Raw genomic sequence first — 27,889 nt, 5'->3', positions numbered from 1 at the left:
AGGGCAGAAGGATGCTCAGAAGGACCCTACCTGTGGGCTTTTTCCTATGCCAGATCCATACTTTGAGCCTGAGGAGGGTAATTCACAAAAATACCCCAGTCCCTGGTGGAGTGGGCTGAGATGCATTTAACCCTGGGTGTCCTGTGGGGTCACCGAAGGCTACCCACAAACTCTCCTGACTCCAGTGGAGGTGATGGCCACCAAACATTGTGCCCAGCACAGCCCTTCCTCTGGAAAGGGATCTCTTACTCCAGCCCCTTGTTTTCATGGAATCCAGCCTGGCCAAACACCAGGTGCTGCCCCAGGGTCATCCCTTTGTGCTGCAGGGAGAGCAGAGCTGGCACTGGGGCTGGGGATTCTTTCCAGCCTTCCTTCCCAGCCTTCCCAGCCCTCCCAGCCCTTGGCATGCACAGTGGGATGGACAGAGACAGAGGCAGCCTGAGACCTCTGTGCTGGAGTGGGCCTGGGTGTGGGTGGGGAAGAGCCAAAAGCAGCCCTGAGACCATCTGTACCCTGCAGAGGCCCTTTCCAGCAGCTCTGGGCCTGGGATACCTGTGGAAACCCCCTGTCCTCCCAAGCCCTTGCTGCAGTTGGAAGCACAACTCTGTGCCTTTTTCCCTTGCCATGCTCTCCCCTCCCGTGCTGGGCTGAGTGGGTGCATCCCAGTGGGAAGGTGCTGGCTCACTGGGAGCTGGGCTGGGGGCTCCCCCATGATGTCACCCTGAGTGCCCTGCTTGTGTCCTGCAGATCTCTGGCAGCTCCACTGGGAAGGAGGTGCTCACCAGCATATTCAGTGCCACTGCAGAAACGCTCTCCACTTCCACCACCACCCACGTTACCAAGGTGACAGCACCCCCAGGGGTTCCTGAGGGCCACTGGAATTAGGGGATGGGTAGATTTATATTGTGCTTGGTACAACAGAAAGGGCCCCTCTCCTTGCAACAAGCCAAGAGCAGTGTGCTATCCCAAGGGAATGGTGATCCCACAGGGTCCTCTGTGCGCTGGGCGCTGCCTGTCCCATCCAGCCAGGTGTGACCACAGCAGGGTGTGCATTCAGTCAGGGGCAGGCCAGGGGTGGGAAACAAAGGAGAGAAGGCTGAAGCAGAGGGTCTTACCCATGGCCTTTGCATCCCTAGTTTAATACATGCTCTTCTTCCAGGGAACAAGGAACAGGATGAGAGGAAATGGCCTCAAGTTGTACCAGGGAAGGTTTAAATTGGATATTAGGGAGAATTTCCTCACAGAAAGGGTGGTCAGGCATTGGCACAGGCTGCCCAGGGCAGTGGTGGCATCCCATCCTTGGAGGGGTTTCAAAGATGTGTAGCTGTGGCACCTGGGGACATGCTTAGCTGTGTTGGGGAACAGTTGGGCTTGGTGATCTCAGAGAACTTAGCCAGACTGAGTGATTCTGTGATTCTGTAAAGACAGCAGCAGCTCTGTGAGGGAGCTGAGCAGCTGGAGAGGGTGCTTGGTACCTGCCCCCAGCTCTTCTCCCCCACTGTGGGCTGCTGTGTGTCGCACTTCTCCCTGAGTCAAGGGCAGTGGGAGCTCTGCTGAATTACAGGGAAGTTCTGAGGGGATGCTGGTGCTGTTCCTGCTCCCGTGGCAGGTTTCCCCTGCTGCTGGGACGGGGTGAGAGCTCTCCTTCTCCTCACACAGACTGTGAAAGGGGGGTTCTCCGAGACCCGGATAGAGAAGCGCATCATCATCACAGGAGATGAAGATGTGGACCAGGACCAGGTAGGAGCAGGATGCCCTGCCTTTGCCCAGTTCTGGCTGTCCCTGAATGCAGTACTGCATGTTTCTACTTTTGGCTGAACCTGTTTACCTCTTTTGTCCAAAAACTGACCTCCAAGACCCCAGACCTGTCCAGCAGGGCAGGTTCCCATGGGTGCAGTGATCCTCAGGCCATCTCCCACCGTGAAGCTGTGGCAAAGGTCACATCCCAGTGCAGAACAGAGTGATGGCATCACTTTTTTATGGTCATAAATACATTTCTAGGTGCCCTTTCTCTGCTGAAATACTCCAAAGTGACCCAGGTCACCTCTCTCTTCCAGCACAATCTCACTACAAGCTGAGTCTCTCTCCAGGTGATGGTGTTTTGCCTCTTCCTCAATGTCAGAGGACAAGAAGTCGCACACTTCTGTGATGAAATAAACACTGACAGGAGTTTTTAGGGCCACAAGGTCATTTTCCTGTGGCCTCGCTTTTTGGGATTGGTTACTTAAGAAAAGAAAAATAAAGAGATAAAGTAATTAAAAAGCTCTAAAATGATCTTTTAGAATTATAGTAAGGAATTGGCTAATTCCTGTAAATTTTTCTAGTGTTTTCCTTTGCCCAGGTTTAAGTAGCACATCTGTACAGAAAAACAGCAGAGAAATGCAGCACATGAGGGCTCCCAGTCATGGATGAATTCCCAATCATGCTGGGTCCCATGCTGGGCTCCAGCCCCTTCTGCCAGGCTGCTCTGGGTTCTGCTCTGAACCCCTACATTGCTATCCTCCTGGAATCCTACTCTGCTCCCTGGAATCCTACTCAGCTGCTTTCTGGCTGCAGTCAGGGTACCTGATTGCAGGAGAGGGAGGATAAATGCTCTCTTTCACCCGTCTGCTTTCTAGGCACTGGCTTTAGCAATCAAAGAGGCAAAACTCCAGCACCCTGACATGCTGGTAACCAAAGCTGTGGTGTACAGAGAAACAGAGCCCTCTCCAGAGGAAAGGGACAAGAAACCTCAGGTAAGTGGAGAAGCTGCCAGGTGTGATTTACACCTCCTGGGTAATGGGGGTGGAACAAGTCACAGTCTCTGGTCCCCCCCAGCCACAGGTGTTGGCATGGTGGCTCTGGATGCCAGTGCCTGGTTGTGATTAGGAAGCCACTACCATGCCACCAAAAACAATGCTGTGGATGTCACTCTGCTGTCCTGCTCAGCACACGGCTCAGAGGCATTTGATGTAAAAAGGAAAAGACTTGCTTGTTTCCCTGGGATGGGGAGGGAATGAAGGAACCTCAGGTTTGTGGTTTCAGAACCACAAACCTCAGTTTTGTGGCTCTGCAGAGTCAAAGTATCAGACCAATGTTGGCAAAAATGATAATTTCTTTACAAAAACCATACAGTTTTTCAGTCCTGCTCGGATCCCCAAGTTGAGATTTTTATACACACACAGGTGTAGGCAGCAGCACATGTTTGTACCTCCCTGAAGACACCCCAAAGCTGTCACAGTCCCAGACACTTCTCTGGGGCTTGGAGAGTCCTGCCCCACCCTAAAGCCCCTATTTGACCCCATTCCTCCCTGTCAGGCAGAAACTGCAAAGCCATCAGACCCCTGTGTGGGAGCAGTGGGGACAGAGATGGAGAGGAGAGGGAACAGTTTTGGGAGCTCTGGCAGCAGCCAGGCTGCAGGTGCATTTCAAGAGGCTACTCAGAGCTGGGATTTTCTGTTTCTTTATCATATGAAGGTTTTGATTGGCAGCTTTTAAGCCTGGAAAAGTGACCAGCAATGCAGCTGGGAAGGTCAGGAGAGGCTTATGGAGCTGCCTTGTCCTGTCCCACAGTGCAGACAAGTCCAGACTTTCCTGCATCCCATAGGATCCACCCAGTTTTAGTTGAATGGCTTAAAGTGAAGGAACAGCAACTCCACCTCACGTCCTTCATGCACCGACACCAGCCCAGTGCCTGAATTCCTGCTAATTACCAGAGCTCCTGCTAATTACAGTAATTTCACGATTACAAGCCACACCTGATTATAAGCCACACCTCCGGGTGTCGGCAACTTTTCATTCTTTGTCCATAAATAAGCCACACCGGATTATAAGCTGCACTTTTTTTTGCAGCGAGGATCCGCGTGCAACTTTCACAAAGTTGCCAATTAGTAACAGAATTGCGTGATCATGGGGTTTACTGGCTCGGCCCCGCTCGGGGCAGCTGCCAGGGAGCGGCCCCGGCCCCACTCGCCGCTGCCGCCGGGAAGCAGGGGAGCAACATGCCCGGCCGCTGCCGCCGGGAAGCGGGGGTGCGGCATCCCCAGCCAGGGGGCGCCGCCATGCTTCCCAGGCCAGGCAGCGCTGCCGCCGCCACAATCCCTGGGGCTGAGCAGCCGCCACTGCGCTACTGCGATCCCCAGGGCCAGACAGCACTGCTGCTGCTGCACCACCGCTGCCCCACCACCCAGGGCCAGGCGAGCTCCGGCTCGGCTCGGGTCTGCTGTGGGCTCGGACTTCTGGGTTAGGAAATTTCCGACATTTGTTCATATATAAGCCGCTCCTGAGTGTAAGCCACACTTCCGGGTTGGGAGCAAAATTTTAGTCAAAACGGTGCGGCTTATAATCATGAAATTACTCTAAATGCAAACTGTGGCCCCAAGTGTTTGCAAAGTTTCTATCCAGTGCCCTCATCCAAAGAGGGGCCTCCATGCATTGGCACTCCATGACTTGGTCCTTCCCGTTTGCCTTGCACAGGAATCTTGACCAACATGTTCCTGGAAGTCAACATCTGTATTCCAACCTGGAGAACAGGGAAGAAGGAGCCTTCATGCTGGATTTGTCAGCAAGACATAGACATCCTGGCTGCAATGTTCATGGCAAGAGACAAAAATTTTTAAAAAAAGGAATAGCAAATATATTATATATATATATACATACATACATATATATATATATATATATATATAAACAGGAAACAAAATGCATCCTTGCACTGCTGCTATATGCTGGAAACAAATAGCAAACAATACCACCAACAAACAAAGCCAACCCTCTGCAGATAAATTGAAGAATTTCCTGGATTGGTGATCAAATCAGATTAAAAAAGTCATAATAATTACAATAATCTTGGTAACAATACAATAAGCCACCATCTTGCATGTTACATGAAAGGACACACAATCATGAGTTCATTTGTTGCACACTGAATGGAAAGGAAAACTGCTTTGCAACAAAGCAAGTAAGCAAACCGAACTAAAAAACCACAAGCAGAAGCAAAACCATTCCCCACCTCTGGAAAGAAGAGAGAAAAGCATTCAAGTTATGACCTTAGAGTTATTTTCCAATTCACAAGTGTCGTTTCGCCCTTCTCCTCATTCCATGCTGGTTTTTTGCATTTTTTGGGGGTTCTGTTAACTCTTCCCCTTCCCTTCCTTATCTTCTCTGTGCACTTGTCAAACCTCTTGTTCTCTGAAGGTATTTAGGAATGGGTTTCATTTCAGACAAAGCAAATGATATGTACATGGTTTCTCATCTCTAACGAGCAGCCTGTGGGGCTTCATATGGATGTGCATTTCAGTTCTGTATATTATTCTATATAATGGAGGGGGAGGGAGGGAACAATGCTGAAATAATTCAACAGTGCTAGTACAGATGATGCCGACATCTTTAAATTATTAACTCTTGGATTGACTGTGGTTGGTGTACTAGGACACTCTTAGATCACACGTGGGACTCTTGAGTCCTGTAAGAAGGGAATGGGAAAGGTTTTGGCTGCTGCTGGTTGGGGGGAAGGGGAGAAGGCAAGGGACAGGAATGTGCCGCTGGCTGATCTGCAGCGTGTGCTGGTGGTGAGATTTGGAGGGGCAGCAGTCACCTGGAGGACACAGAAGGCTCCAGCTCCAACAGCTGTAGGCAGGATGAGCTTCCAGCTCCCAGAGCCACAGGATCAGCTGGGAGCAAGGTAGGAGCCGCAGGGCTCGGGCTCCCCTGCAGCCAGCACAGCCGTGCCTGGGGGCGGGGTGGGTGTGCTTTGTTTCTGGATCCCAGTAATGGAGGTGCTTGAGTTTTGTAGTAGGGTCAAAGGTAGAGGGGCTGTTTGTGCCCTGCCTCCTCCACTACCCAGGGACAGCGCTGGCAGGGCCATGGCAGTGCTCCCTCGACCTGCCTAGGGATGGGCAGTGGAGGGACTGTGCTGTGTCCATCCCTGCAGAGTTTCTCCAGCATCCCAGGCTGCATAGGAGAGCCCAGGAGGCCTCAGTGGAGCTGCTCCCAGCTCGGCCTTCAGCCACAGGCTCCCTCCAGGGCTGCCTTTGGAAGGGGATTGTGGGCCAAGCCCAGGGCCCCGTACACTGTGAACCAGGCAGTTCGGGTAGGCTCGAAACCAAAACCAGAAAGGAAAAGAAAGAAATGGGTTTCCTTCTGGGAATCATCTCTAGCTCCTGCAGAAACAGAAGGGCCCATGATTCTGCACCATTTTGCCTTCAGTCTCCCATCCCTGACATAGCCTGTGCCCAGGACCAGGTGCGTTCTGCCAGGCCCTGCTGGGGCTTGCAGGATGCCCAAGCAAGAGCACCTGAGCCATGAGGATGCCGTGGGCAGACCCTGCTCCCATCTTCACTATCCCAGGAGGGAGTTGCTCCCTGGCAGTTACTCACCAGTTGCTCATCAGTGAGTCTGTTCTCCTGACAGGGGAGATTTGTCCTGCAGGCATGGAGGCAAGAGCACAGGGGCTGCTGCCTGTGCCAATCCCCAGCTTGCAGCCACGCATCTTCAGAGAGCCCAGCCCCAAACTAACAGCATTTAAGGCAGTTGCAAAGAGGCTCCTTTTCTCTCATTTGTTTTCCAATGCACCCAAGCCAGCCATGCCCAGTAGTGGCACTGCCAGGGTGGTGGAGGACCAGCGCCTGCCCGCCATGCTGGCATTCACCAGTACCAGTCACAGTTCAGAGCTGGGGGAGCCCACCTGGATTGGGCACCTCCACAGCCCACTCGAGGCCACTGTGCCCCTGCAGAGCTGCTTTGGGCATTGTGCACAGTCTGGGGAGCGAAGGTTCCTGTGGGATTGAGCAGCTTACAGAGTTGGGCTCCCTGTGCGCTTGGGCTGCCGTGAGTTCCGTTTGCAGTGAGTAGCCCCTGGCTCCCGCAGTGTGTTCATGGGTGGCAGTGTCCAAAACTTCTTTTATTCTTAAATAAAAAAGAGAAAAGAAAAAAAAAGGAAAGAAAAAATGCTCACTGCTTGTTCTCCTGGCAAGGTGTGGCTTTCTGCTGCTCAGCCCCAGTCTGTCCATCACCACACTCCGTTTTGGATAGCTAGCCACTGCTTGTTTTCTTCCAGGGGCCTTTTCTGTGGAAAGGGGTGGGAGACATGAGTGCCTGTTTTTACCCAATCCCACAAATTCATTCTGAACCTGGCCTGCGATAGCATGAGTAATAATAACAGTAACAGTAACAATAATAATAATAATAATAAAAATATTTATTTTTATTTGAGAAGCACCTTACCAACCAACTGCAACACCCTGTTGTTCCTTCACTAACTCTCCTTTTCTCTTCCCTTGTTCTCCCTCTCCCCCTTTGGTCATACTCCTTTTCAGTGCTTGGTGGTGTATGCGTGTGTGCTCACTGTTCTTGTATTCAATAAAAGTGAAATAAATGTGTTTGATGCTAAATCAGCCTGGGACCTCAGTGAACTCTGTCCTGCTGAGAGGATAGGGACATGAAGGGAGAATCTTGCAACATGAGCACTGCATATGGAAATAACAGGCTTTGCCTAAAGAGAAGATCATAGAAATCATGGAATCCCAGAATGGTTTGGGCTAGAAGGGAATATAAATCTCATCCTATTCCATCCCCTGCCACAGACAGGGACACCTCTGACTAGACCAGGGTGCACCAAGCCCCATCCAACCTGGCCTTGGACACTTCCAGGGATCCAGGAGCAGCCATGGGTGCTCTGGGCACCATGTGCCAGGGCCTCAGCATCCTCACATGGAGCAATTCCCTCCCAATATCCCCTTTACCCTGCCCTCTGGCAGTGGGAAGCTGTTTCCCCTTGTCCTAGCATTCCAGACCCTTATCCCCAGTCCCTCTCCAGCTCTTCTGGAACCCCTTTAGGCACTGGAAGGTGCTCCGAGCTCTCCCTGGAGCCTTCTCTCTTCCAGGTCCTGAGCTCCCCCAGCCTGTCCCAGAGCAGAAGGGCTCCAGGCCTGGGAGCATCTCCACGGCCACCTCTGGACTAGTTCCAACATCTCCACATCCCTGCAGTGCTGCAGACCCCAGAGCTGGCGGCAGCTCTGCATATGGGATCTCACCCCACCAAGGGCAGATGAAGATGTTGCCAGGTCGGAAACTGGGGCTGGTGGAGCCGGGAGCGGCTTCCCGTGGCAGGGGCTGAGCCTCGGATGCACGGCGGGGCCAGAAGGTGGTTGTGAGAACGCTCAGGATGCAGGGAGGTGACGGGAACTGCCCCTCTCTGGGGACCCCGACTCTCTTCTCTTGTCCTGGGAAGGAAGACGTGGTGCTGTGACAGTGTCTGTCCTGCCTAGGGGTCTGTATGCCGCAATGAGATGTCTGTCCCGGGGAGCCTCTCGGTCCATCAGTCCCAGGCACGGCTCTTGTCCGTCTGTCCCGCTGTGGGGGATGGGGGGGGGGGGGGGGGGGGGGAGGAGCACGGAGGCCCCAGGGGAATGGTAGGCAGCTGGGGGACTGAGGACCGGCTTTGGGGACAATCGGGCTGCAGGGAGCAGCCGCCAGCCATGGAGAGGGAAAGGAGAGCAGCGCCGGGCTGGGAGCCAGGGACGGGCGGTGGGGACGGGGACCGAGCGAGAACGACCGGGAGGCAGTGCCCGCTGTGCCCAGGGGACCGGGGAGCCCAGCCCAGCCTCTCCCCGCTGTCGGGCAGGTCCGGGCGGCCTGCACGCTCCTCCCGCCTTCGTGCCCGGAAGCGCCGGCCCGGATATCCGGCCAGGGCCCTTCCGACCGGCTGCCGTGGTCCGGCCATGGCGGGCCCCCAGACGGACCCGGAGCTGGCCCGGCAGCTCTTCTTCGAGGGCGCGGCCGTGGTGGTGCTGGACGTGCCCGAGGGTACCGAGTTCGGCATCGACTACAGCGCGTGGGCCGTGGGGCCGCGGTTCCGCGGCGTGAAGATGGTGCCGCCGGGGCTGCACTTCGTCCACTGCAGCGCGGCCGGCACCGGCGGGCGGGACGCGGGGCCGCGCTCCGGCCGCTTCCTCAGCCTGCGGCGCCGCGAGGTGCGGGTTCTGCGCTGGGACCCCGCGGGCGAGGCCGTGCGGCCTGAGCCACCCGAGCAGGGCGAGGGGCTGCGGGACCGCCTGCGGGAGCTGGACCCCTTCCTGGGGCCCTACCCCTACGAGACGCTGAAGAAGTGGGTGTCGCTGAGCAACTTCATCAGCGAGGCGGCGGCCGAGGAGCTGCAGCCCGAGAGCGGCCAGATCTGCGCTTTCGCCGAGGTGCTTCCCGAGGCGGCGGGGCGGCACACGCGAGACCGCGCCGGGCAGTGCCGGCCGCCACTGGGCGCCGAGTGCCGCAGCTATGCCGAGGGCCTGGCCCGGCTGCCCCGTATGCGGCCGCGGGCCGGCACCCAGATCCGCTTCTCCGAGCTGCCCCGGCAGGCCTTCCCCGCCGGAGCCAGCCCCGAGGAGATCACCCGGCACAGCATGGATCTGAGCTACGCCCTGCAGCAGGTGATGGAGCAGCGCTACCCCGGCCGGCCGCTGGGTCTGCTCGGTGAGCACCGCCCGCGGAAAATGGCATTTCTGGGGAAAATGTCGTTTCTGGGCAAAGACACGGCTCAGGGGGAGAACCCGGGTCGCTTCCCTGCACACCTGAGGGTCTCCTCAGTGCAGGACAGAAGTTTGTGGGGTTTTTAGCAGCCGTAGGGGCTGTTCCCATTGCCTGGAGGAGACTGAGGCCGAAGCTTCGAGGGGGCTGCAGCTCCTCCCGAGGGACGGCTGCGATCTCTGTTCCGTGTGACCAGAGACAGCACCCGAGGGAACGGCTGGAGCTGTCACGGAAAATTCAGGTTGGGTGTTAGGAAAAGGTTCTTTCCCCAGAGGTGCTGGGCACTGCCCAGGCTCCCCAGGGAGCCCCAGAGGCTGCCAGAGCTCCAGGAGTGGGGTGTCTGTGCAGGTCCAGGGGTCGGGCTGGGTGATCTTGTGGGTGCCTCCCGACTCAGGATATTTTATAATTCTGTTCCATGACTCTCTGGTATGGGAACGTGGTGCTTCAGCCCAGATTGCCCCAGATGAAGTCAAAAGCAGTGGTCACGGGTGGCCCTGGTTGGTGGTACTTTACCTGTTCAGTGAAGCTCTTGAGGACACATCTTACAGAGTCCTGGGAGCATCAGGTGGTGATGGGTACCCTCAGCCCCTTGTTCCTGTTTGGTTGGGTAGGGGATGTGCGCTCCCAGCTGATGGTTCTGCTTCAGTGCCTGGTCCCTCCCTGCCCCAGCTCCCTGTGAGCTCCTTGTGCTGCTGGTGACAGTGGCAGTGTCGGGTCTGTGCCAGCCCTGCTGGGGAGACACCCGACCTCCCGGAGCTTAGCTGCTCCCCAACCTGGTTTGCAACCTGTGATACCAATAAATGCTGAGTCTGTGGAGGTCCTGGAGCTTGGTTTTGTTTTGTTGCAGAATGGAAGGAGAAGCCCTCCCAGCTTCCCAGTTGGAACCCAGGCTTGGAATAAGCCTTTGTTTGTCTCTTTTTCCATTTTTTGTACCCTAATGTTATACAATTTATTCTTTGTCAGAATTACCAAAGACAACTACAGGATGTAGAGAACAAATTACCTTAGGGAATGGTGGCAAAACAGTTGATGCCAAGCATCTAGTGTGATGAACCGTGGCTCTTAATTCAACAAGGCAGACACACCCATTGATGTACTGCTGGCCTCTCCCAGAATTTCAGGACAGCGGTGTTTGCAGTCCCATGTGCTGCTGGACACTCAGCACAGGCAGGCTGAACTCTCAGAATAACAGCAGTGTCTGGCTTGATGTTTGGGTCTGTTGTTTAGTGTTATTTGCTGTCTGTAAAGTCCCTCTGCAGTGCTGATAATCACAGTTACACTTGACCTGCCCCATTTTGCTTTGCTTTGCTCCAGCTGACGAGCAGCACAGAGTCAGTATCTGAGGTATGAATGCACTTTGCAAAAGCCAAACCAGGGTTTAGAAATTATTTACAGAGCTTTGGGGAGGACACATTCCCAGGATATCTGTTTAGTATTACGTGCTTTGCTTTGTTTCCCTTCTCTGAACCCACACAGCTGAGTTGCAGTTTGCCTTCATCTGCTTCCTGATTGGGAATGTGTACGATGCCTTTGAGCACTGGAAAAGACTCCTGAACATCCTGTGCCGCTCAGAGGAGGCCATAGGGAAGTACCAGGACCTCTATATCAACCTCATTTCTGTGCTGTATCACCAGCTCAACGAAATCCCAGCAGATTTTTTTGTGGACATTGTCTCCCAAGACAACTTTTTAACCAGCACCTTACAGGTGTGTTTGTGGTGGTTGTTCCCTGGGAAATGGGAGTGGGAGGGAGGGCACCCATCAAATTTGGGGAGAAGCTGCCAAAGGAATTAAGCTGCATAGGAGATGAGAGCCTGTCTAAGCACACAGAGATTTACTTTTACTTTTTCCCCTCTGTTTTTCAGCAAGGAATTCAGCTCAACAGCTACAGGAGAGGCTGGGCTAGTGCAGCATGGTATCATGGTTTAATATTTCCAAATGCTGTTCATTCTTAAAAAGACAACACAAAAAACTTTAACATGAAGGACTGATGATGATTTTTTAAATGTTTTGCTTAGTATGCAGGGAAGCTGCAGCACAACCAGATTGAGCCAGGGGCAGTGATAGTGCTTAAGAAGCTTTTCCATTCCTTAGCACAGCTGAGGATTTCCTGTAGTGAGGTTCTTATCCAGAGGGAATTTATGGTTATTCCAAAATGCAAAGGATGCTGCTTCTGCTGAGACAAGTGGGGGCAGATCTGTGGCTCAGCCCCAGTGAAACCAGTTACTCCACTGATGGTGACCGTGCTGGCAGTGCAGCAAAATCGCTTAGTTTACAAAAAAAAAGCCCAAATCAGCCACACTGATAAAGCTGAACAGTGGGAACCAGCCCTGCAAGAAGTTCTGGGCAGTTGTGCTACAGGTGCTCTCAGAGTTTGGTGCCCTCTCCTTTCCCAGGGAGCATTTCCATTCCTCTCCTTGTTAACCCCAAGTTCTTGCTGCAGTTTTGGGGAGGGTGGAGGTATTTGAGTTTAATTGCTGGGTAAAATGTTTTGGGAAGCATTGCTTTAATCAAGTGGCTTTTAGATTTTTCAGTTGTGATTCTTACAAGTCTCAGGAGGGTTTCAATTTATATTTTATTTCTGTTGGTAGATTTTATCTATCCCATTACAGGACTGGACAGCCCAGTTGTGTTTGCAGCATGCTCAGAGCAGTGCTGTCAGTTCCCAGCAGTACCCAGAATATGGCAACCAGCAATTCTTTCCTCCTGAGGGGAATTTGGGAAATCCATATTGTTGGTTCTGGCTGCCTGAGTCTTGTCCACCCCTGGGCTTTGTCAGTCTCTGTTTTATTTCCTCAGTAGGAGCTGGGTCACCCCCAGCTCAATTAAGGATCACCCTTAAGCCTCAGCAGGAGTCACCACATTCCCAGTGACAAAGAAAAGCCTTGCAAACTGAGCCCTTCCTCACTCAGGGTTCTCAATTTCTCTGCTCCCATGGGATTTCCCTGAATTGGTGCCAGGAAAGCTCTGGGCCTTGCCTTACCCCTCACTTTATGCACAGACATCAGAATTCTCTGCCTCAACTGGCTGTGGGCAGATGCTTAGAACTGTGGGGGAGGGCATTGCCTGTGTGGCTCTTGCACAGCTCTGGAAGCAGCAACTTCATTTTTGGAATTTGATCCAAGGTGAGAAAAGCACAGCACAGCCACCAGTGTCTTTGCAGCCCTACCAGTGCTTAAGAAAAAAAAACAACTTGGTGAAATAGCTAATTTAATGTGCAGTTCATTGAGAAGAATGGGAAGTATAATCTTCTAATATTTTTTCCCTACCAGCAGCATTGCTGTGTAAGAGTTCTGTTAGAAAGAGGCAGTTTTCTAGTAGAATGAGCAAGGAAAAGGCAAATGTTCATCTACAAAGCAGCAAGCTTTGCTGCTCATTGTCAGTGTTTTTACCTGGCTTTCAGTAGGTCTCCCCCAAAGAAGAGGCTGCATTTTCCCCAGAGGAGATCTCTTTTTATGGCAATTAGTTGTGGATCACAAGTTCAGGAGGAGCAGAACCAGGCTGACGGAAACTGGTCTCTGGGGCTCAGTGCCCTGTTAATAACATACAGATGCTTTCCCTCTGAGGTGCTAGCAGAGGTTGGGAATTTGTGACACCTTAATAGGTTTGTGTTTGGGGATGAAAGGCAGAGGCTCCTTCAGACTTCAGCACCCTGTGCACAAGGGAATAGCTGTGCTGGGCATAACTGGGACTTTTTCCAGAGAGCCCCCATTCCTCTGTGACATTCAAGGTATATTCATTAAGTTTCCTCTGCAACCTAAAGTCTTGCTAATGCCATTTTACAAAAATACTTGGGGAGATATCTACCCTTGGACATGAGGGGTGCAGTCATCCACTGGCCTTTTGGAGATTTGCTGGAAATTTGCCTACTATTATTTGAGGTCTTTTTTGTAATTCCTTCTATCAAGATGTTTTCCTTTGCTCACATGTTGGCATATTTCAGAATTCATCAGTACAAATTCAGTTACAAACACACTCTGGCTTCAGATGAAAATTCTTGCCTGAGTGCAGATATTTCTGGTGCTACACTCCGGGGTGTGAAGGCAGGATGGGTTTGGGCTGTGAGGTGAGAGGTGTGGGCTTCGGTTGGGTCCCCCCAAAGCTGGAGTAGTCCTGGGGTGGTAGATCCTAACCTGGCTCTCTCCTGGTGCTCCCTGGTGTCTCTGTAGGGAGGAGATGCCCAGCTGGTGCCATGTCTGAACTCTCCCTGGCCTCTGCTCTTTGTTTCAGGTACTGTTCTGCACGTGCAGCTCTGCTGTGAATGAGACTCTGAGGAAAAAGGCTGAGAAGTTCAAGGCTCATCTGACAAAGAAATTCAAGTGGGACTTTGAGGCAGAGCCTGATGACTGTGCCCCTGTGGTGGTCCAGCTGCCTGAGGGTGTGCAGGTAGACTGAGCTAAAGGCCCCCTTAGGAGCAAACAGCTTCTAAAATGACCCTTCTCTTCTCCAGCCTTGCCAGCTTCTTAAAGGCTGTTTCTGAAGCTGATCCTCTTTCTGCTCCTGGAGAAGCACATGATAAACTCAGGTGGATGCTGAGCTTTGTGAGGAGACCAGAGGTGTTGGAGGAGTTTGAGTGTTGCAATGTGGCTGCTTTGGATGCCTTGGAGTTTTCCCAGCCCTTCTGTAGCATCTCCTCCTAGAACACAAACCACATACAAAGTCACAGAATCATTAAAGTTTTAAAAGTTCTGATATCATGGATTTTAACTCTAAATCTAACACTGCCACAATCCTCCTGCACTCAGCTGTCCTCTGCGTCCTTGCTCCCCTGTCCTGCTGGCTTGGAGGTGATGCCTTGCTTGGAGAGCATATGTGGTTCAGGGCTGTAAAGCCCATGGAGTGGTTTTGGCAGCTCAAACCAGATTGTGAACTGAAGTTCAGCTCTTCCTGGGCTCATGTTGTACTGGTGTGACCATAACTGATGCACTGCTGTGTGGGATGCTCACTGTGATTTAAATGTTGGGTAGGTGGCTTAAAGCCACAGCAAAATTCCTCTAATTTCATTCACCCAATACCTCAGTGTCTCATTTCTGTTCCTCCCATTGTGTTAAACCCTTTTGTATTTACTGCTGACACTATTTTGCCTGGTGTAAAAGAAAGTGAACACTTTGGTGACAGGAAATAGTTACTGGACTGTAGTCACCCAGGTGTTAAAGAGCAGAGCCAGCATGAGATAAAGGATCAGATTTCCACATGAACTGGATCCTCTGCTTTGTTATAATTGGAAATCCTATGTTTTTGCTCAAAAACAGTGACTGAAAATTAACAGTTTGTAATAGTCAGGTTCCCATGATGAACTGCACTTTTAGCAGCTAAGAGAATGTACAGTAATTTCACGCATATAAGGTGCTCCCTTTTGACTAAAATTTTGGCCTGAACCCGGAGGTGCACCCTGTACCCCCGAGCATCCAATATATGGACAAAGTTCAGAGATTTGCCCTTACCTGATATCCGCGCCACTCCTGTCCCGAGCAAAAATGGGTTGAAATCTATTAGCTTCCGTTGTTCAGATGATAAACCAATCAGAGAAAAGCTTCTTGCCTGCCTGTGGATGATGGCATTACCGGTGGGGCGGGGGGTGTTAACGGGGTGAGTTACTCCGAAATGGCTGCACAAAGGAGATTTGGTTACAATGCAGAGTTTAAATTGAAAGCAATCAACTATGCAAAAGAACATGGGAATAGATCTGCAGCTAGAGAATTCAGCATTAATGAATCCATGGTACCAAATGGAGAATGCAGGAAGACAAACTTTGTCTTACAAGAAAGACAAAAAAGAGTTTTCATGGCAGCAAAGCAAGGTGGCCAGGGCTGGAAGACAGACTTGACTGCTGGATCTCTGAGCAAAGGGCAGCTGGCTGAAGCTTATCAACTGTCACCGTTCGGATACAAGCCAAAACAATTGCAAATGAATTGCATATTGAAGAATTTAAAGCATGACCTTCTTGGTGCTTCCGTTTCATGAAACAACGGCAGCTCTCTGTCCGTACAAGAACGACAGTTTCTCAGCAGTTGCCGGCAGATTATGAGGAAAAGTTAACCACCTTCTGGAGTTACTGCAAAAGCAAGATCTCTGAAAAAAATATACAGCCATATTGCATAATCAACATGGATGAAGTCCCCCTCACGCTCGATATGCCGCGAACCGTGGAGAGAATGGGCACTTCCAGGGAACAAAAAGACGTCCTTTACAGTCGTCCTTGGCATTTTGTCAAATGGGCAGAAATTACACCCACTGGTAATCTTTAAAAGAAAAGCATTGCCTAAAGAAAAATTTCCAGATGGAATATTTGTTGGAGTGAATCCAAAAGGCTGGATGAACAAACAGGTGATGAGGACTTGGCTAACAGAAGTTCATGCTCGCAGACCGGATGGCTTCTTTCATCCGTTGCCGGCACTGCTGATTTTTGATTCCATGCATGCCCACAAAACCGAAAGCGTGAAAGCCATGGTGAAAAAGATGAACTTGGAGCAGGCTGTAATACCAGGTGGTTTGGCCAAAGAAGTGCAGCCACTGGACATAAGCGTTATTCGTTCCTTCAAGGCGAAACTGCAACTTCTGAGGGAAAACTGGATGGTGGAAGGAGAGCATTCCTACACACCAGGAGGCTGCGCCAAGCAAGTTATGCTACTGTGTGCCAGTGGATGCTGGATGCCTGGCGTAAAGCATCCGCCACAGCTATCATCCGAGGGTTCGTGAGGGCCGACGTCATTCCTGGACTGACCAGTGACGGGATCAAGAGCACCGAAACAGATGACTCTCAGGATGAAGATACGGGCGATACTGGTTCGGGTTTGCTGGATGCCGCCATTGCCCAACTGCTGATTCCCGATACGGAGGACAAAGAGTTCGAAGGTTTCATGGAAGATGAGGCCGAATGAAAAAGGAAGCTGTTTAAAAGTTTGATCAAAATGAGTGATATTACTCTGTTTTTTTCGGTGTTTTCAGTCTTGTGCAGCTGAGCGGCCATGTGGCTGTTTAAAGGCAACGTGGATCCTTTGGAAATGCTTGCAAAATTACTATTGTTCATATCTTTTTCCCCTTGGATATAATGCTTCCAGGGTGCATGGTCACAGGTATTGTTTGTATCTTTCTTCGCTTGTAAATAAAGCTTGCAGGGTGCACTGCCGCAGCTATTGTCTGTATCTTTTTTCGCTTGGAAAAAAGGTCGGCACCTGCCGATAAACCCAGCGTCCCTGCGGTTCTGTTACTAATTGGCAATTTTGTGAAAGCTGCACATGGATCTTCACTGCGAACGAAAGTGCGCCTTATATATGGACAAAGTACGAAAAATTGCCGACACCCAGAAGTGCGCCTTATACTCGTAAAATTGCTGTAATTGTACTTCCATTGTGGTGGTTTTTTTCTTTTTGCAAGGTTGTAGTAGGGACAGCTAATTATAGAATCCTGAATTGTTTGGGCTGGAAGGGACCTTACAGACCATCCTGTGTCCTGTTCCCCTTCCAATACCCCAGGCTGCTCCAAGCGTCATCCATCATGGCCTTGGACACTGCCAGGAATCCAGGGGCAGCCACAGCTGCTCTGGGCACCCTGTGTCAGGGCTTCACCACCCTCACAGAGAACAATTCCATCCCAATATCCCATCTAACCCTGTCCCCTGGCAGTGGGAAGCCACTCCCCTTGTTCTTGTCACTATCTGACCTTACAAAATGTCCCTGTCCCTCTTTATAAGCCCCCTTATATCTCCTTTTCTCTCTATTACCTCTTACTAGACCACTAAACAGTTGAGGAGGAGCCAGGCCATGGGGCCACTGTCTTTCTGCAGGGTAGGAGACAAGCAGCAAAGCTTCAGCTAAATGCGGGTGGAGGTGCTCAGAATCCAACTGCTTTATGTGATCCCACTGCACACTGAGGGAAAAGCAGGCATGTAGGAGGCATGTTGGATGTTTACAAGGTGGGGATATAAATTTGGGGGTGGTGAAAGAGTGGGAGTCAGCAGGAAGGAGGGTGTGTATAAGTGGCAACATGGAACAGAGAAATAATTTCTTGCCCTCCCAAAGGCCTTAGGGGATGGTAAGGCTGCCCCTTCCTCCAGCTGAGATTAATGTTATTCACTGTGCAAGCCAATGAAGTGGAATTTGGCATGTGTTTGCAGCTCTGGTTCTGTGCTGGGTTGGATCAGGAGCACTGTGCAGGGGCACTGAGGCATGAGCTCCATCCACCTCCTCTTGGGGAGAACTGTCCAGCTGGCAGGGCTGTGCCAGGGGTCAGACTTCCCTGAGCAGTGCTTCCCTGCAGGCTGGGCTGGAACAAAGCCCTGCTTAGCCCAGGTGAGAGTAATCCTGTGGGAATCAGCAGGGGCGTGAGTAGGGTACCCCTCCCCCACGCAGTCACTGTGCAGAGCGAGGGTACCCAACCCCCAAACTGCTCTTCCATCCCTTCTGCCTGCCCCCACAGGCTCACTGGTGTTGGACAAACCAGAGTTTTCAGTCTCAGGGACGGTTTCCTGGTGTGGGGCCTCTGGGTTGTCCTTCACCACACCACAGATTGCTTTTTCTTTCACCCACTCTGCAAATCTGAACATGAGCAATGTGCTGCCTGGGGCTTTAGGGAGCTGCCCTCCTGTCGCAGTATGGCAGGAAAAAAATTCCCTTTTAGTATTGGGAAGAGAAATTATACATTTTGCTCTGATGGTCACTTCCCTGGTACTTCCAGCATCCCCTGCCCACTGCCGAGGCAGCAGCCAGACCACTTCTCTTTTGGGGTGGATTGGTGCCTGTGATTCCACTGTGGCACTGGGAATCACTCCTGGTGTAGTTCTGCAGCCCAGGCTGGGTTTGTGCAGCCCTCAGCAGCACTGATTGGTCTCAGATGTGAGCCAGGGAAGTTCTTGCTCTCTAAAAGCAAACTGAAGGTGAAGAGGGGAAGGTGTAGAAAGCTTGGTGGTGCTGTGCTTTTGAAGTCAGCTCAGGGTTAATTTTTTTTTAACCAGCAACTCTTCCTTGGGGCTTTCTTTTGATGGGGAATTTCTGTTCTTTGCTCAGTGTTTTGCTGTGGCAACTCTGCATGTCTCTGTCCACTGTGGTTCAGTTCCAGTATTTTTCTAGTTTTATTAGGTTTTTCTGGTGTTTATTATTATTGTACCCTTATTTTTTCTCCAGTAGTAACACAATAGAAATCCGTTTGTGCCTCCAACAACTCCCAGGAGGGAAAGGTTTTCCAGGGTCTCTTAGACACACACCACTTTTGTATCTGCTACTGCTTTGGCAGCTGGACATGAGCTGCCCCAGCTGCTGCAGATGGACTGGCTGGCACCCAGCTCCTGGAACATGGAAAAAGATGGAGTGGAGCAGCGCCTTGATCCCTGTCTCTGAGAAAGGAAATAATTTACTCCTGGTACTGCTGTTAATTGTCAAATAGAGCCACAGTGGCATATTGGGTAGCCCTGGTCCTGGAAAAAGGATGTGTTGTCTTTGGCCATTCCTTCCTGCAGTGCTAAGCTATTCCACAGCCACTCCTGCTCTCCTCCAGACCCTCCTGTCCTGCTCCGCACTGGGATTTGGGAGCTGTCCCGTGGAGACAAGTGTGACACAAACTAGGGTGAAGCTGGAGCAGGGACAGGGGGTGCTCCAGAGAGCCTGGGAGGCATTGACTACCTCATTAGGACAGCGCTTTTGAGTTGCAAGGCAGCCTCCAAGCACATAAACCCCATACGGGTTAATTAACAGGATGAAAAATCCATGGAGCCGCTGCTCTGGGTTCCCTGGTCTCGCTCCTACTGTCCAGCATCCTGCAGGGCTGGCACCTCCCACTGCCCATGGAGCTCAGCTGGGGTTCCAGCAGCCCTTGGCCACTCTAAGCTCGAGGGAGCCATGGATGGGGACCCAAAAACCCTGAGCCGTAGCCCCTGCCAGGCCTTGGAAGGGGAACCAGGCTCCCTTCCATGCCAGGGCTGTGCCTCCTGCCTGGAACAAACTGGGAATGTTTAACAGGGCTGCTGGCACATCTCCCAGTCTTGAGAGCCGTGAAACCATAACCCTGGGATGTTTCCCCCACAGGGCCAGGCAAGGCTGAGTGGACAGGAGGAAGGTGCCTGCAGGTGGGAATGCCCCACCAGTGCCCCTCTGCAATGTGCTCGCCGTGTCTACCTGCAAAGGTGAGGTCTCTTCCCACCACAGCCATTAAATAACTCAGGAAATCAGCTGGTATTTGTAAAGGAGGGATAGTGAAGAGTGGGAAGATGAGGAAAGGGAGCCTGGAGCCCCTCAAATGCCTTGGGCTGGAGGTTGGGGGGCACTGGTTGCCCATGGCATGTGTTGGGCTCCCTAGCTATCCCTATCTATCCTATGCTAAAGGTTTCAGCATTTTTAGTAATTTTTCGTTCCCCAAAGGCAAGTTTAGCCACATTTGTTCAATTTTAATAGCAAAAGCTGCTTCTCCCCCCACCACCCCCCCAGCTGTGATGGCTGTGCCTGCACAGGTTTTGGGGGAGAGCAACACAAAGAGTGGTTTTTATACATTATAGTAAATACAAAAGCAAGTTTCAAGCTTCTCAATAAATAAAATAAAATAAAAGCAAGTTGTCATTGTTTTTTATTCAAAAATCCCTGATTTCTCCCTCAGCTAAGGAGCAGCTGGAAGTGCAAGGAAGAGCCTGGAGCATCTGGGAAAGCTTAACCCAGCCATAGCTGTGGGCACACAGGAGACTGGAGAGGTTTGGAAAAGAGGTATGTCAAGGATATCATTCTTGAAAAGCTGGGTTTGGAAAAGACATCCCTTCCCAGCAGATGTGGATTTGCAGAGGTTTCAGATGATGCACAAGAGCTGTTTCTTTTGACTGAACAGAATTGGGGGTTCTTTTTCCACTTAAGCAAGAAAAAAGGTGGCCATATCTGTTGGGAAAGGATCTCTGGAGGACAGGAATTTCCTTGAGAATCTGACCTGTTTCATCCTGTGAAGATTTTTTTTTCTCTGTTTTGTTTTTGGTTTTTTGTTTGTTTGGGGTGGGTTTTGTTTGTTTTTTGTTTGGTTTGTTGTTTTTGGGTGGGGTTTTTGGGTTTTTTTAATGACATCTTTGTTTAAACAAAGGCATGTACTGGCAGGACAAGGGACAATGGCTTCCCACTGCCAGAGGGCAGGGTTAGATGGAATATTGGGAAGGAGTTGTTCCCTGTGAGGGTGCTGAGGCCCTGGCACAGCAGCCCAGAGCAGCTGTGGCTGCCCCTGGATCCTTGCAAGTGTCCCAGGCCAGGTTGAACAGGGCTTGGAACAACCTGGGATAGTGGAAGGTGGTTGATCGTTAAGATCCCCAGTCAGCACAGGAATTCCCTGTGGCACTCTGCCTTCCTTGTGCAATTTGCTCACCCCTTCCCTGTCCTGGCTAGAAACTCCTGAGTTAAATGTTCCAGGAGCAGGCCTATTAATGGTGGGAGTTCTTACTGCTTCCCCATAAATACCTTTCCTTGTGTGCTGGGAGCGAGGGGATGCTTGTGCTGCGTTTTTGGGGAGGGGTCCCATAAGCAGCATCCTCAGGGGTTTCAAATCCAGCTTTGCTGTTAAAATGTGGCCGGCAGGGGCAAATGCTCGCTGCAGAGAGGGAAAGCTGCTGCTGTGCCGAGCAGGGTGTCAGGGCAGGAGAGGCACCTCTGGGTGGCTCCATCCTCACAGCTTTGGCAGCGGATGTGTTCAGCACTCGGCTGCAGGTGTTATAAACGCCGATATAAATATTGGCTTTTGCATTTATGTATTAGCTTTTACAAGTTATTATTAATCATAACGATTTGGAGATAGTATACTTTGTAAACCCTTGTAACTGCTTTTAGATGTAGTATAATCTGTCAGCTTTTATATGTTCCATATAGCTTATATAAATAGAAATGTGATAAATATATTATAGCTTAGCCTTTGAATAATATTAAAATAGAGATTATGTAAATTACATGCTTACATTTTTATAACTAACTGACAATGAAATAGCTAATGTTGATCAAAAGTACATATTTGTAAAAATTAACATCTGTATGATAAGGTAACGTTGAAAAGAACCAGACAAATAATAGTAAAAGCACAAGGAAGAATCCACTAACCCTCAACTATCAATAACTGTCAAACCACAGAGCAGGGGCCTTGTGAGGAAATAAAATACAAGACTCTCTAATTCACATCTGCATTGTAGCTCCTGCTCCAAGAAGATGAGGTCAGGGTCAAACTAAGATAAAGAATTCCCAGAACATGTAAACTCAAAGGAAGGTTTGAATATGTATAACCTTCATTAATATGCATTTGACCAAAGCAATGAGAGTATATAAGAAGAGTAGTTAGAGTTAAGGGTGTGTTATAGTTTATAGTGTTATATATAGTGTTACAGTTAACCTCAATGCTGGAAACTGTCCCTTTTATCCCTTATTAAATTTCTAAAAATTCTAAAGAGCGAACTTTGTTTTTCACACAGGGAATCTTCATGCCTGGCTGGCACAGCTGGCAGGAGATAGCCCTGCTGCAGCCATTCCAAGGAATAGTTATGCCAGGGTTATCCTGAAAGTGCTGCCTCATGGCCCAGCACTGGACAGGCCCTGAGCTGTCCTGGGCACCCCAGCTGGGAGCTGGTGCTCCCCACCTGCCCCAATTCCTCCTGGTGTGTGTTAGAAATTACAGTTTAGTATTGGCTTTCACATTTCTGTATTAGCCTAATGCAGAAATTTATTTATTAATTATTAATAATAATAATTATTATAATATAATTGTTATTCTTAACCACAAAGATTTCGATTTGTACTTCCTTTTTATGACTTTTTGGTATAGTGTAATCTGTCAGTTTATGTATGTACCATATAGCTTGCATAAATAGTAGTGTGATAAATATATATATATATTGTATTTTAGACATTGGCATAATATTAAAAGAGAAACTGTGCAATGTTAAAATGCTATTATTTGTGTAACTAAATCAAATAATAGTGTAAAATAGCTATGCTGTTTCTCACATTTGTGAACTATCTTATCTGAATGGTAACAGTGACAAAAACCAGGACACCAAGAGAAAAAAATTACTGACTTTCCATTATCAAGAGGTGTAGAAACAACAGAAGGGAGCTTTGAGAAGAAATAAAATAGACTGATTTAATCCACAGGATGGCATGCAGAAAAGTCAAAGGTTAAAACCAAAGAAAAAGCTTCTGGAGCATCTAAACTCACAAAAATGTTTGAGTATCTATAAACACTCATGAATATGCGTTAACCCATGTAATATAGAAGTAAGTAATTGCACAATTATAAGCCGCACCATTTTGACTAAAATTTTGGTCCGAACCCAAAGTGCGGCTTATAATCAGGTGCGGCTTATATATGGACGAAGAATGAAAAGTTTCTGTTTTAGTTTGGAGGACAGGTGTCTGCTGAGAAAGGCAGGAACTTCTCCTTGAAATGGAGAATGTAAACCCCCTCCCTCCAAATTATTATAATTTTGAAATCAAGAGGCTTTCAGGCAAAAATATAGGAATTAGGAATAACAGTTCTTTTCTAGGGAAATCAAAATAGAAATACAGCACTACAAAGAAACAAACTCCAAACCCTGACAAAGTCAGAGTACAACCTGAAACCCCGTCAGGCAGGGTGTTGGTAGCAGTCCCATTAAATGGTGGCTGCATCCTCCTGCAGTGACAGATGTGGCTCAGTTGGAGCAGTGCTCCTGTACAAGGTGCAGTTTCCCTCTAAAGGTCCAGTGGTGATGTGGAGAAATCCGGTTTTCCTCTGGAGTCCAGTGGAGAAAGGGGCTCCCTTAGTGTCCCAAAACCTCTGTTTTTATCTTGGTAAGAAATGTTGGGCTCTTCCCCCTGGCTGGAGCAACTCCCAATGGGATGCAATAATTTTATCAGTCCCACAGTGGGACTCAGTGGCCATGAGCAGAAAATGACTCGCTGGGGGAAGGATGGGTTGTGAAAAGATAAAGAACACTTCCCCGCCTGGTTTCAATGGATGGCCCATTAGCAGAATATCTGCTGTTGAGGTAAGGATCACTGTCCCCACCCTCAACAGATGGTGATAGAACAGATACCTTTTATCACACTCTGTATTGGAACGGACGGCTTTATAATCAGGTGCGGCTTATGTATGGACAAAGAAGGAAAAGTTGCTGGCACCCAGAAGTGCGGCTTACACTCAGTGCAGCTTATAATCGTGAAATTACTGTACATAAGAACATTGTTTTAAGCTAAGGCTGTATTTTTGGCAGATTGCCAAACACCCCAGCACTGGATAGTGTAACTTTTTATCCATTATTAAACCTTTAAATATTCCAAAGACTGCACTTTGTTTTTTCCAGTGTGGCAGGGGCTGGCTGCTCCAGACCCCAGGATTGCCTGATCTGGGGAGCACCAGGGCAGCCTTTGCAGCCTCCAGCCCTGCAAGAATCTCATTTTGGGTCAGCTGCTCCCTCCAGGCAGAGCTCCCACTGACAGAAGGGGAATTTTCCTTTAAGAAGGTTCAGTGGAGGATTTTATTGGGCCACATTAAGATGTATTCACTCAGTGCTGAAATCCTTCTCTGGGTAAGTTCTTGCGCCCTGCAGAGTGATGAGAGCTGCTCACACACCTCCCATATCATGGGATCCCCTGCTCCAGGCCAGGGCAGTGACACAGGTCTTGCCACAGCACTGCCTGACCACTTCTGTGACATCCATAAATGTCCCTGGAGTAAATTCCTGGCATCTAGGCAGGAAGGGATGGTGAAGGCATGAGCTGGCAAACCTTGGGACAGGAGAGCAGTCAGGCAGAATTGCTGGGTGGCCCCTTGGGCTTGATTTTTCATTTTGTGTGAAGCACAGTCTCCTGTCTGGAGGTATTTTTGTTTTGTTTTTCAGACAGCCACTTCACGATTTGAAAAGCATCACCTGAGAATCTGCTGAGCTCCACAGACTTGTGAGAGGCCTTGCCTGTGAGTCAGTGCAGCAGGGAGCAGTGAAACACGTCACCCAGCTGTGCTGCCTGCTCACTGGGGCCTCGAATGCTTTATTTCATTAGCACCAGCTCGCTGGGGAGGGCTCTGCATGTTCAGCACTGCTGGAACTTCTCACTGCCCAAGTGGCTCATTTAATGGACTGAATTTCTTAACAAGACCGATAACCAGTGTATCTAATGTTCCTTCTGGGGCTCTCACTCGTTTCATTCCTCAGCAGAATCGGGTAGGTCAAGAGCTCTCCTGCATTAGCGAAAGATGTTCCACCTTCCTTATTATCCACTGTTCCCTGCAAAGATTCTTTTAAACTCTCAAGGGAAAAACTACCTTTGATTTACTTTTTTTTTTCTTCCTCTCCCTTTCCTTCTTCAGTGGAAAAACATTTATTGCTACTTCAAAAGACAAGACAACTGCTCTGATTGTGGTAGGGGTCCACATCCAGGTCTCGTGAGACTCAGATCATCAGCCTCCCCACACCTGAGGACTAGGAGAAGGAAGGTTTTGTTGTGTGCCGGCAGTAAATCAATTTTTTTTCATGGTCACTACCCAGTTGTCACCAAAACTGTGGGAAAACCAAAATTCTTCAACAACATTTTCAATGTAAGAGGATCAAGGCATTACTTTATTCTGGCCAGGATGTTGTTCTGGCCAGGATGTACAAAACGTAATTTCATCCACACATTGCCCAGGTGTGCAGAGAAAATAATTCCATCACTCTTGAATTTTACTAGATTTTTCAGGTACTTACATGGTCAAAACCCAGCAAAATGCATAGTTCAATGTACACTGGTCCCATGTTGCACAGTTTTCAGTATTCAGTTTCCTATTGGTTACAATCTCTTCACTTTTGATATTAATTAGGTTCTCATTCTTGGTTTTCTTCTCTCTCTTCTCCCAGACCGGGTATCTCCCGACCATGCCAGGGGTGATGTTTGGAGTTAATGGTTGTTAGTGGTTGTTGATGGTCATTATCTTTTGTGTATCTTCTGTGCTGCTCTCAGTCTGTTGAGATGTTAAACTCATCCGACCCCACCTGGAGGAACAGCCCCCTGAAAAGAAACTTCAATTCCCTTCCCCTCGGGCAAAGGTGAACAAACCTGACTGAAGCTATAAAATAAAACCATTTAAACTTGCTATATTTTCCAACACAGTGAACGCATCTTTTGGTGGCTTTACCTGTGCCCCCAGGAGGGTCCCTCAGAGCTGCGTGTGCAGCCCAAGGTGCTCAGAAAGGGCAGCTCCAGTGTGTGAATCACACAGCTGAGGGTCCCGGGCAGATAGGGGGGTTTGGGCTCAGGTTCTCCCCCTGGTTCCTCGCAGTGCCCCTCAGAGGGGAGAGGATGGAGAGAGGAATCCCTGGGAAAAGCTCCAGGGCTGCTGCTAACGCGGGGCCTCTGGCTGCAGCCCAGGTGTGCAGAGCAGGTGGAAAGGGCAGGGCTGGGTGTCCCCAGGTGTGTAGAGCAGGTGGAAAGGGTGGGGCTGGGTGTCCCCAGGTGTGCAGAGCAGGTGGAAAGGGCGGGGCTGGGTGTCCCCAGGTGTCCCGGCAATCACACTGCTCCCAGGCACAGAGCTGGGCTTGGTTCAGGGTGTGACAGGGCTGGCCGCACCCAGCCTGGCTGCTGGGACAGGAGCTGCTCAGCCCTCACTGTGCTGCTCCTGACAAAGGCTTGTGGCCATCAGGTGATGGCAGCAGCGGCTGCACTTGTCCTGCAGGGAGTGGGGCTGAGGGAACCAGGAACAGGATCCAGCTGCTGTGCACTCATCCCCTGTGTCTGTGCCCAGGTTTCCAAGCTGTTTCTCCTCCTCCCCACTTCCCTGGTTTCTCCCTCTGGTGCTTATCCCGGCCTGTCCTGCTGCTGTGGAGCAGTGGGGAAATGCAGAGAGCTCTGAGCTTTCTGTGCCTCCTGACCCAAAGGGAAAGGCAGTGGGTGTGTGCAGGTGCCCGAGGCACCTGCCCTTGTCCTCGGGCCCCTGCGGGGTGTGGTGGCTGCAGAGAGCTGGCCCAGGACATGTTACAAGAGCCTGTCCTGTGTGATGAGGCACAGAGGTGTGACCAGCACGGTGTCACAGCATCAGCAGAAGAGCCTTCTGTCCTGGAGAACCCATGGAAGCAAACCGGGGATGGAGGCACAAATCAGACCTGGCTCGCTGCAGTATGAATGTGTGGAGGTGCTGAGGACTTGGAGGGACCAAGGGCTCAGGAGGTGCTGGAAGTATTTTGCTCCTTCCCAGCTGTGAGATGTTACATAGTGATTCGTGTCATTATAGAAATACACCATGAGATCAATATAAACAAGAATACTGAATTCAAAGTAAAGCATGGACATGAAACACAGGAAAATATAATGATTTCATTATATTTGTTAAAATCACTTTGCTGTACTTTTTGATTTTATGTATTTTTTTTACTTTGCCACTATAATCATGAATTGTATCCATTTTTTACCTCTAAGGAAATGTGGGCTTGTAGGAACAGAAACAAACTTGTCCCTGCTGTTACCGGCTTGCTAGGAGGGTAACCTGAGAATGCTCGAGCCTTGTCCAGACCTGGTGGGGCGTTGTACCCACTGCTGCTTGAGTGCTGGCTAACATGTTCAGGCTTGCTCAAACTTGTACCCCAGCATGGTGGGCATGTCACAGCCCACCAGAGACTGCCTAGAAATGGGGCAGTGACCAGGGGTAGGACAGACGTGTTGGCACATCGCAGACTCCCTATGTCCCCAGCACTGCTCACCTGTTCCTTATCGACAAGTAATAAATTGCCTTATTGATTGACCCACCTGATTTTGGTGAGTAATTTATAACACAGCTTTGGCGTCCCTGTGTGGCACTGGCAGCCCAAGCAAACACCAAGTGGGATTTCCAGGAGAGCACTGAGCCCCTGCAGACCTGGGGATGAGAGCAGTGCCTCGCTCTTCCCAGGTGCGAAAGGTGGCCCGTGGCATCAAGACATGGGTCAGGAGCAGGTTTGAGCAGATGGAATGCAAATGCTGGGATTCAGCAAGAAGACACGAAGAAGGAAGTTTTGGGGGATGTATGAGGGGGTGAGGTAAGATGGGGACCTGTGTGAGCAGTGAGATTTGGGGGAGGCAAGGCAGGTCGTGTCTGGCATGAGGAAGGACAGCAGGTGGAAAGGGCTAGGCTGGATGTCCCCAGATGTCTCAGCACCTCCTGGCAGAAAATGGGGCACTGGTGCTTCCTTGTGCCCCCTTGGTGGGCAGCAGAGGCCTCAGGCAGTGCAGGAGCCACGTGCAGTGAAGACTTCAGAAATAACTCTTCTCATGTCCTTCCACGCAAGGAGAGCTCATGGAGAGGACAACAGGAGGAGCATTTCCTTGAGGGGACCTTTCCTGGAGTGGTTCTGATTTCCTTCCATCCTGCCTGGACAGCATCTGGTGGATTTTCCATTCTCTCACAGCAATGCCCGAAGCTGCTCCTGGAGGAGCCCTGCACTCTTGGGATGATGATTGAAGCCA

General features: G+C 50.2%; 2 protein-coding genes and 1 long non-coding RNA gene across 3 annotated transcripts in view; all 3 read left to right on the top strand.

Annotated features, from left to right (window-relative positions):
* Positions 1–7,373, top strand: part of EPB41L1 (erythrocyte membrane protein band 4.1 like 1) — a 63,002-nt gene extending 55,629 nt beyond the window's left edge. Inside the window, 4 exon segments of the mRNA XM_033074961.1 lie at positions 748–843; positions 1,660–1,740; positions 2,619–2,735; positions 4,456–7,373. Of these exon segments, the coding sequence (XP_032930852.1) occupies positions 748–843; positions 1,660–1,740; positions 2,619–2,735; positions 4,456–4,464 (303 nt within the window). The 3' untranslated portion in view covers positions 4,465–7,373.
* Positions 7,374–8,646: 1,273 nt separating this feature from the next.
* On the top strand, positions 8,647–16,632 carry AAR2 (AAR2 splicing factor). Its single transcript, XM_033075117.2, has 3 exons — positions 8,647–9,447; positions 10,978–11,207; positions 13,731–16,632. The coding sequence occupies exons 1-3, from the start codon at positions 8,700–8,702 to the stop codon at positions 13,893–13,895; spliced, it is 1,143 nt and encodes a 380-aa protein (XP_032931008.1). The 5' UTR covers positions 8,647–8,699; the 3' UTR covers positions 13,896–16,632.
* A 436-nt stretch (positions 16,633–17,068) lies between these two features.
* On the top strand, positions 17,069–25,547 carry LOC117004524. Its single transcript, XR_004419633.1, has 3 exons — positions 17,069–19,617; positions 20,085–20,188; positions 23,782–25,547. It is a non-coding gene; the product is annotated as an uncharacterized LOC117004524 (long non-coding RNA).
* The last annotated feature ends 2,342 nt before the right edge of the window (positions 25,548–27,889 follow it).

The sequence above is a fragment of the Catharus ustulatus genome, chromosome 17 (assembly GCF_009819885.2).
Source record: "Catharus ustulatus isolate bCatUst1 chromosome 17, bCatUst1.pri.v2, whole genome shotgun sequence".
NCBI classification, from domain to species: Eukaryota; Metazoa; Chordata; class Aves; order Passeriformes; family Turdidae; genus Catharus; species Catharus ustulatus.
This window is presented reverse-complemented; position numbering and strand designations above follow the sequence as displayed.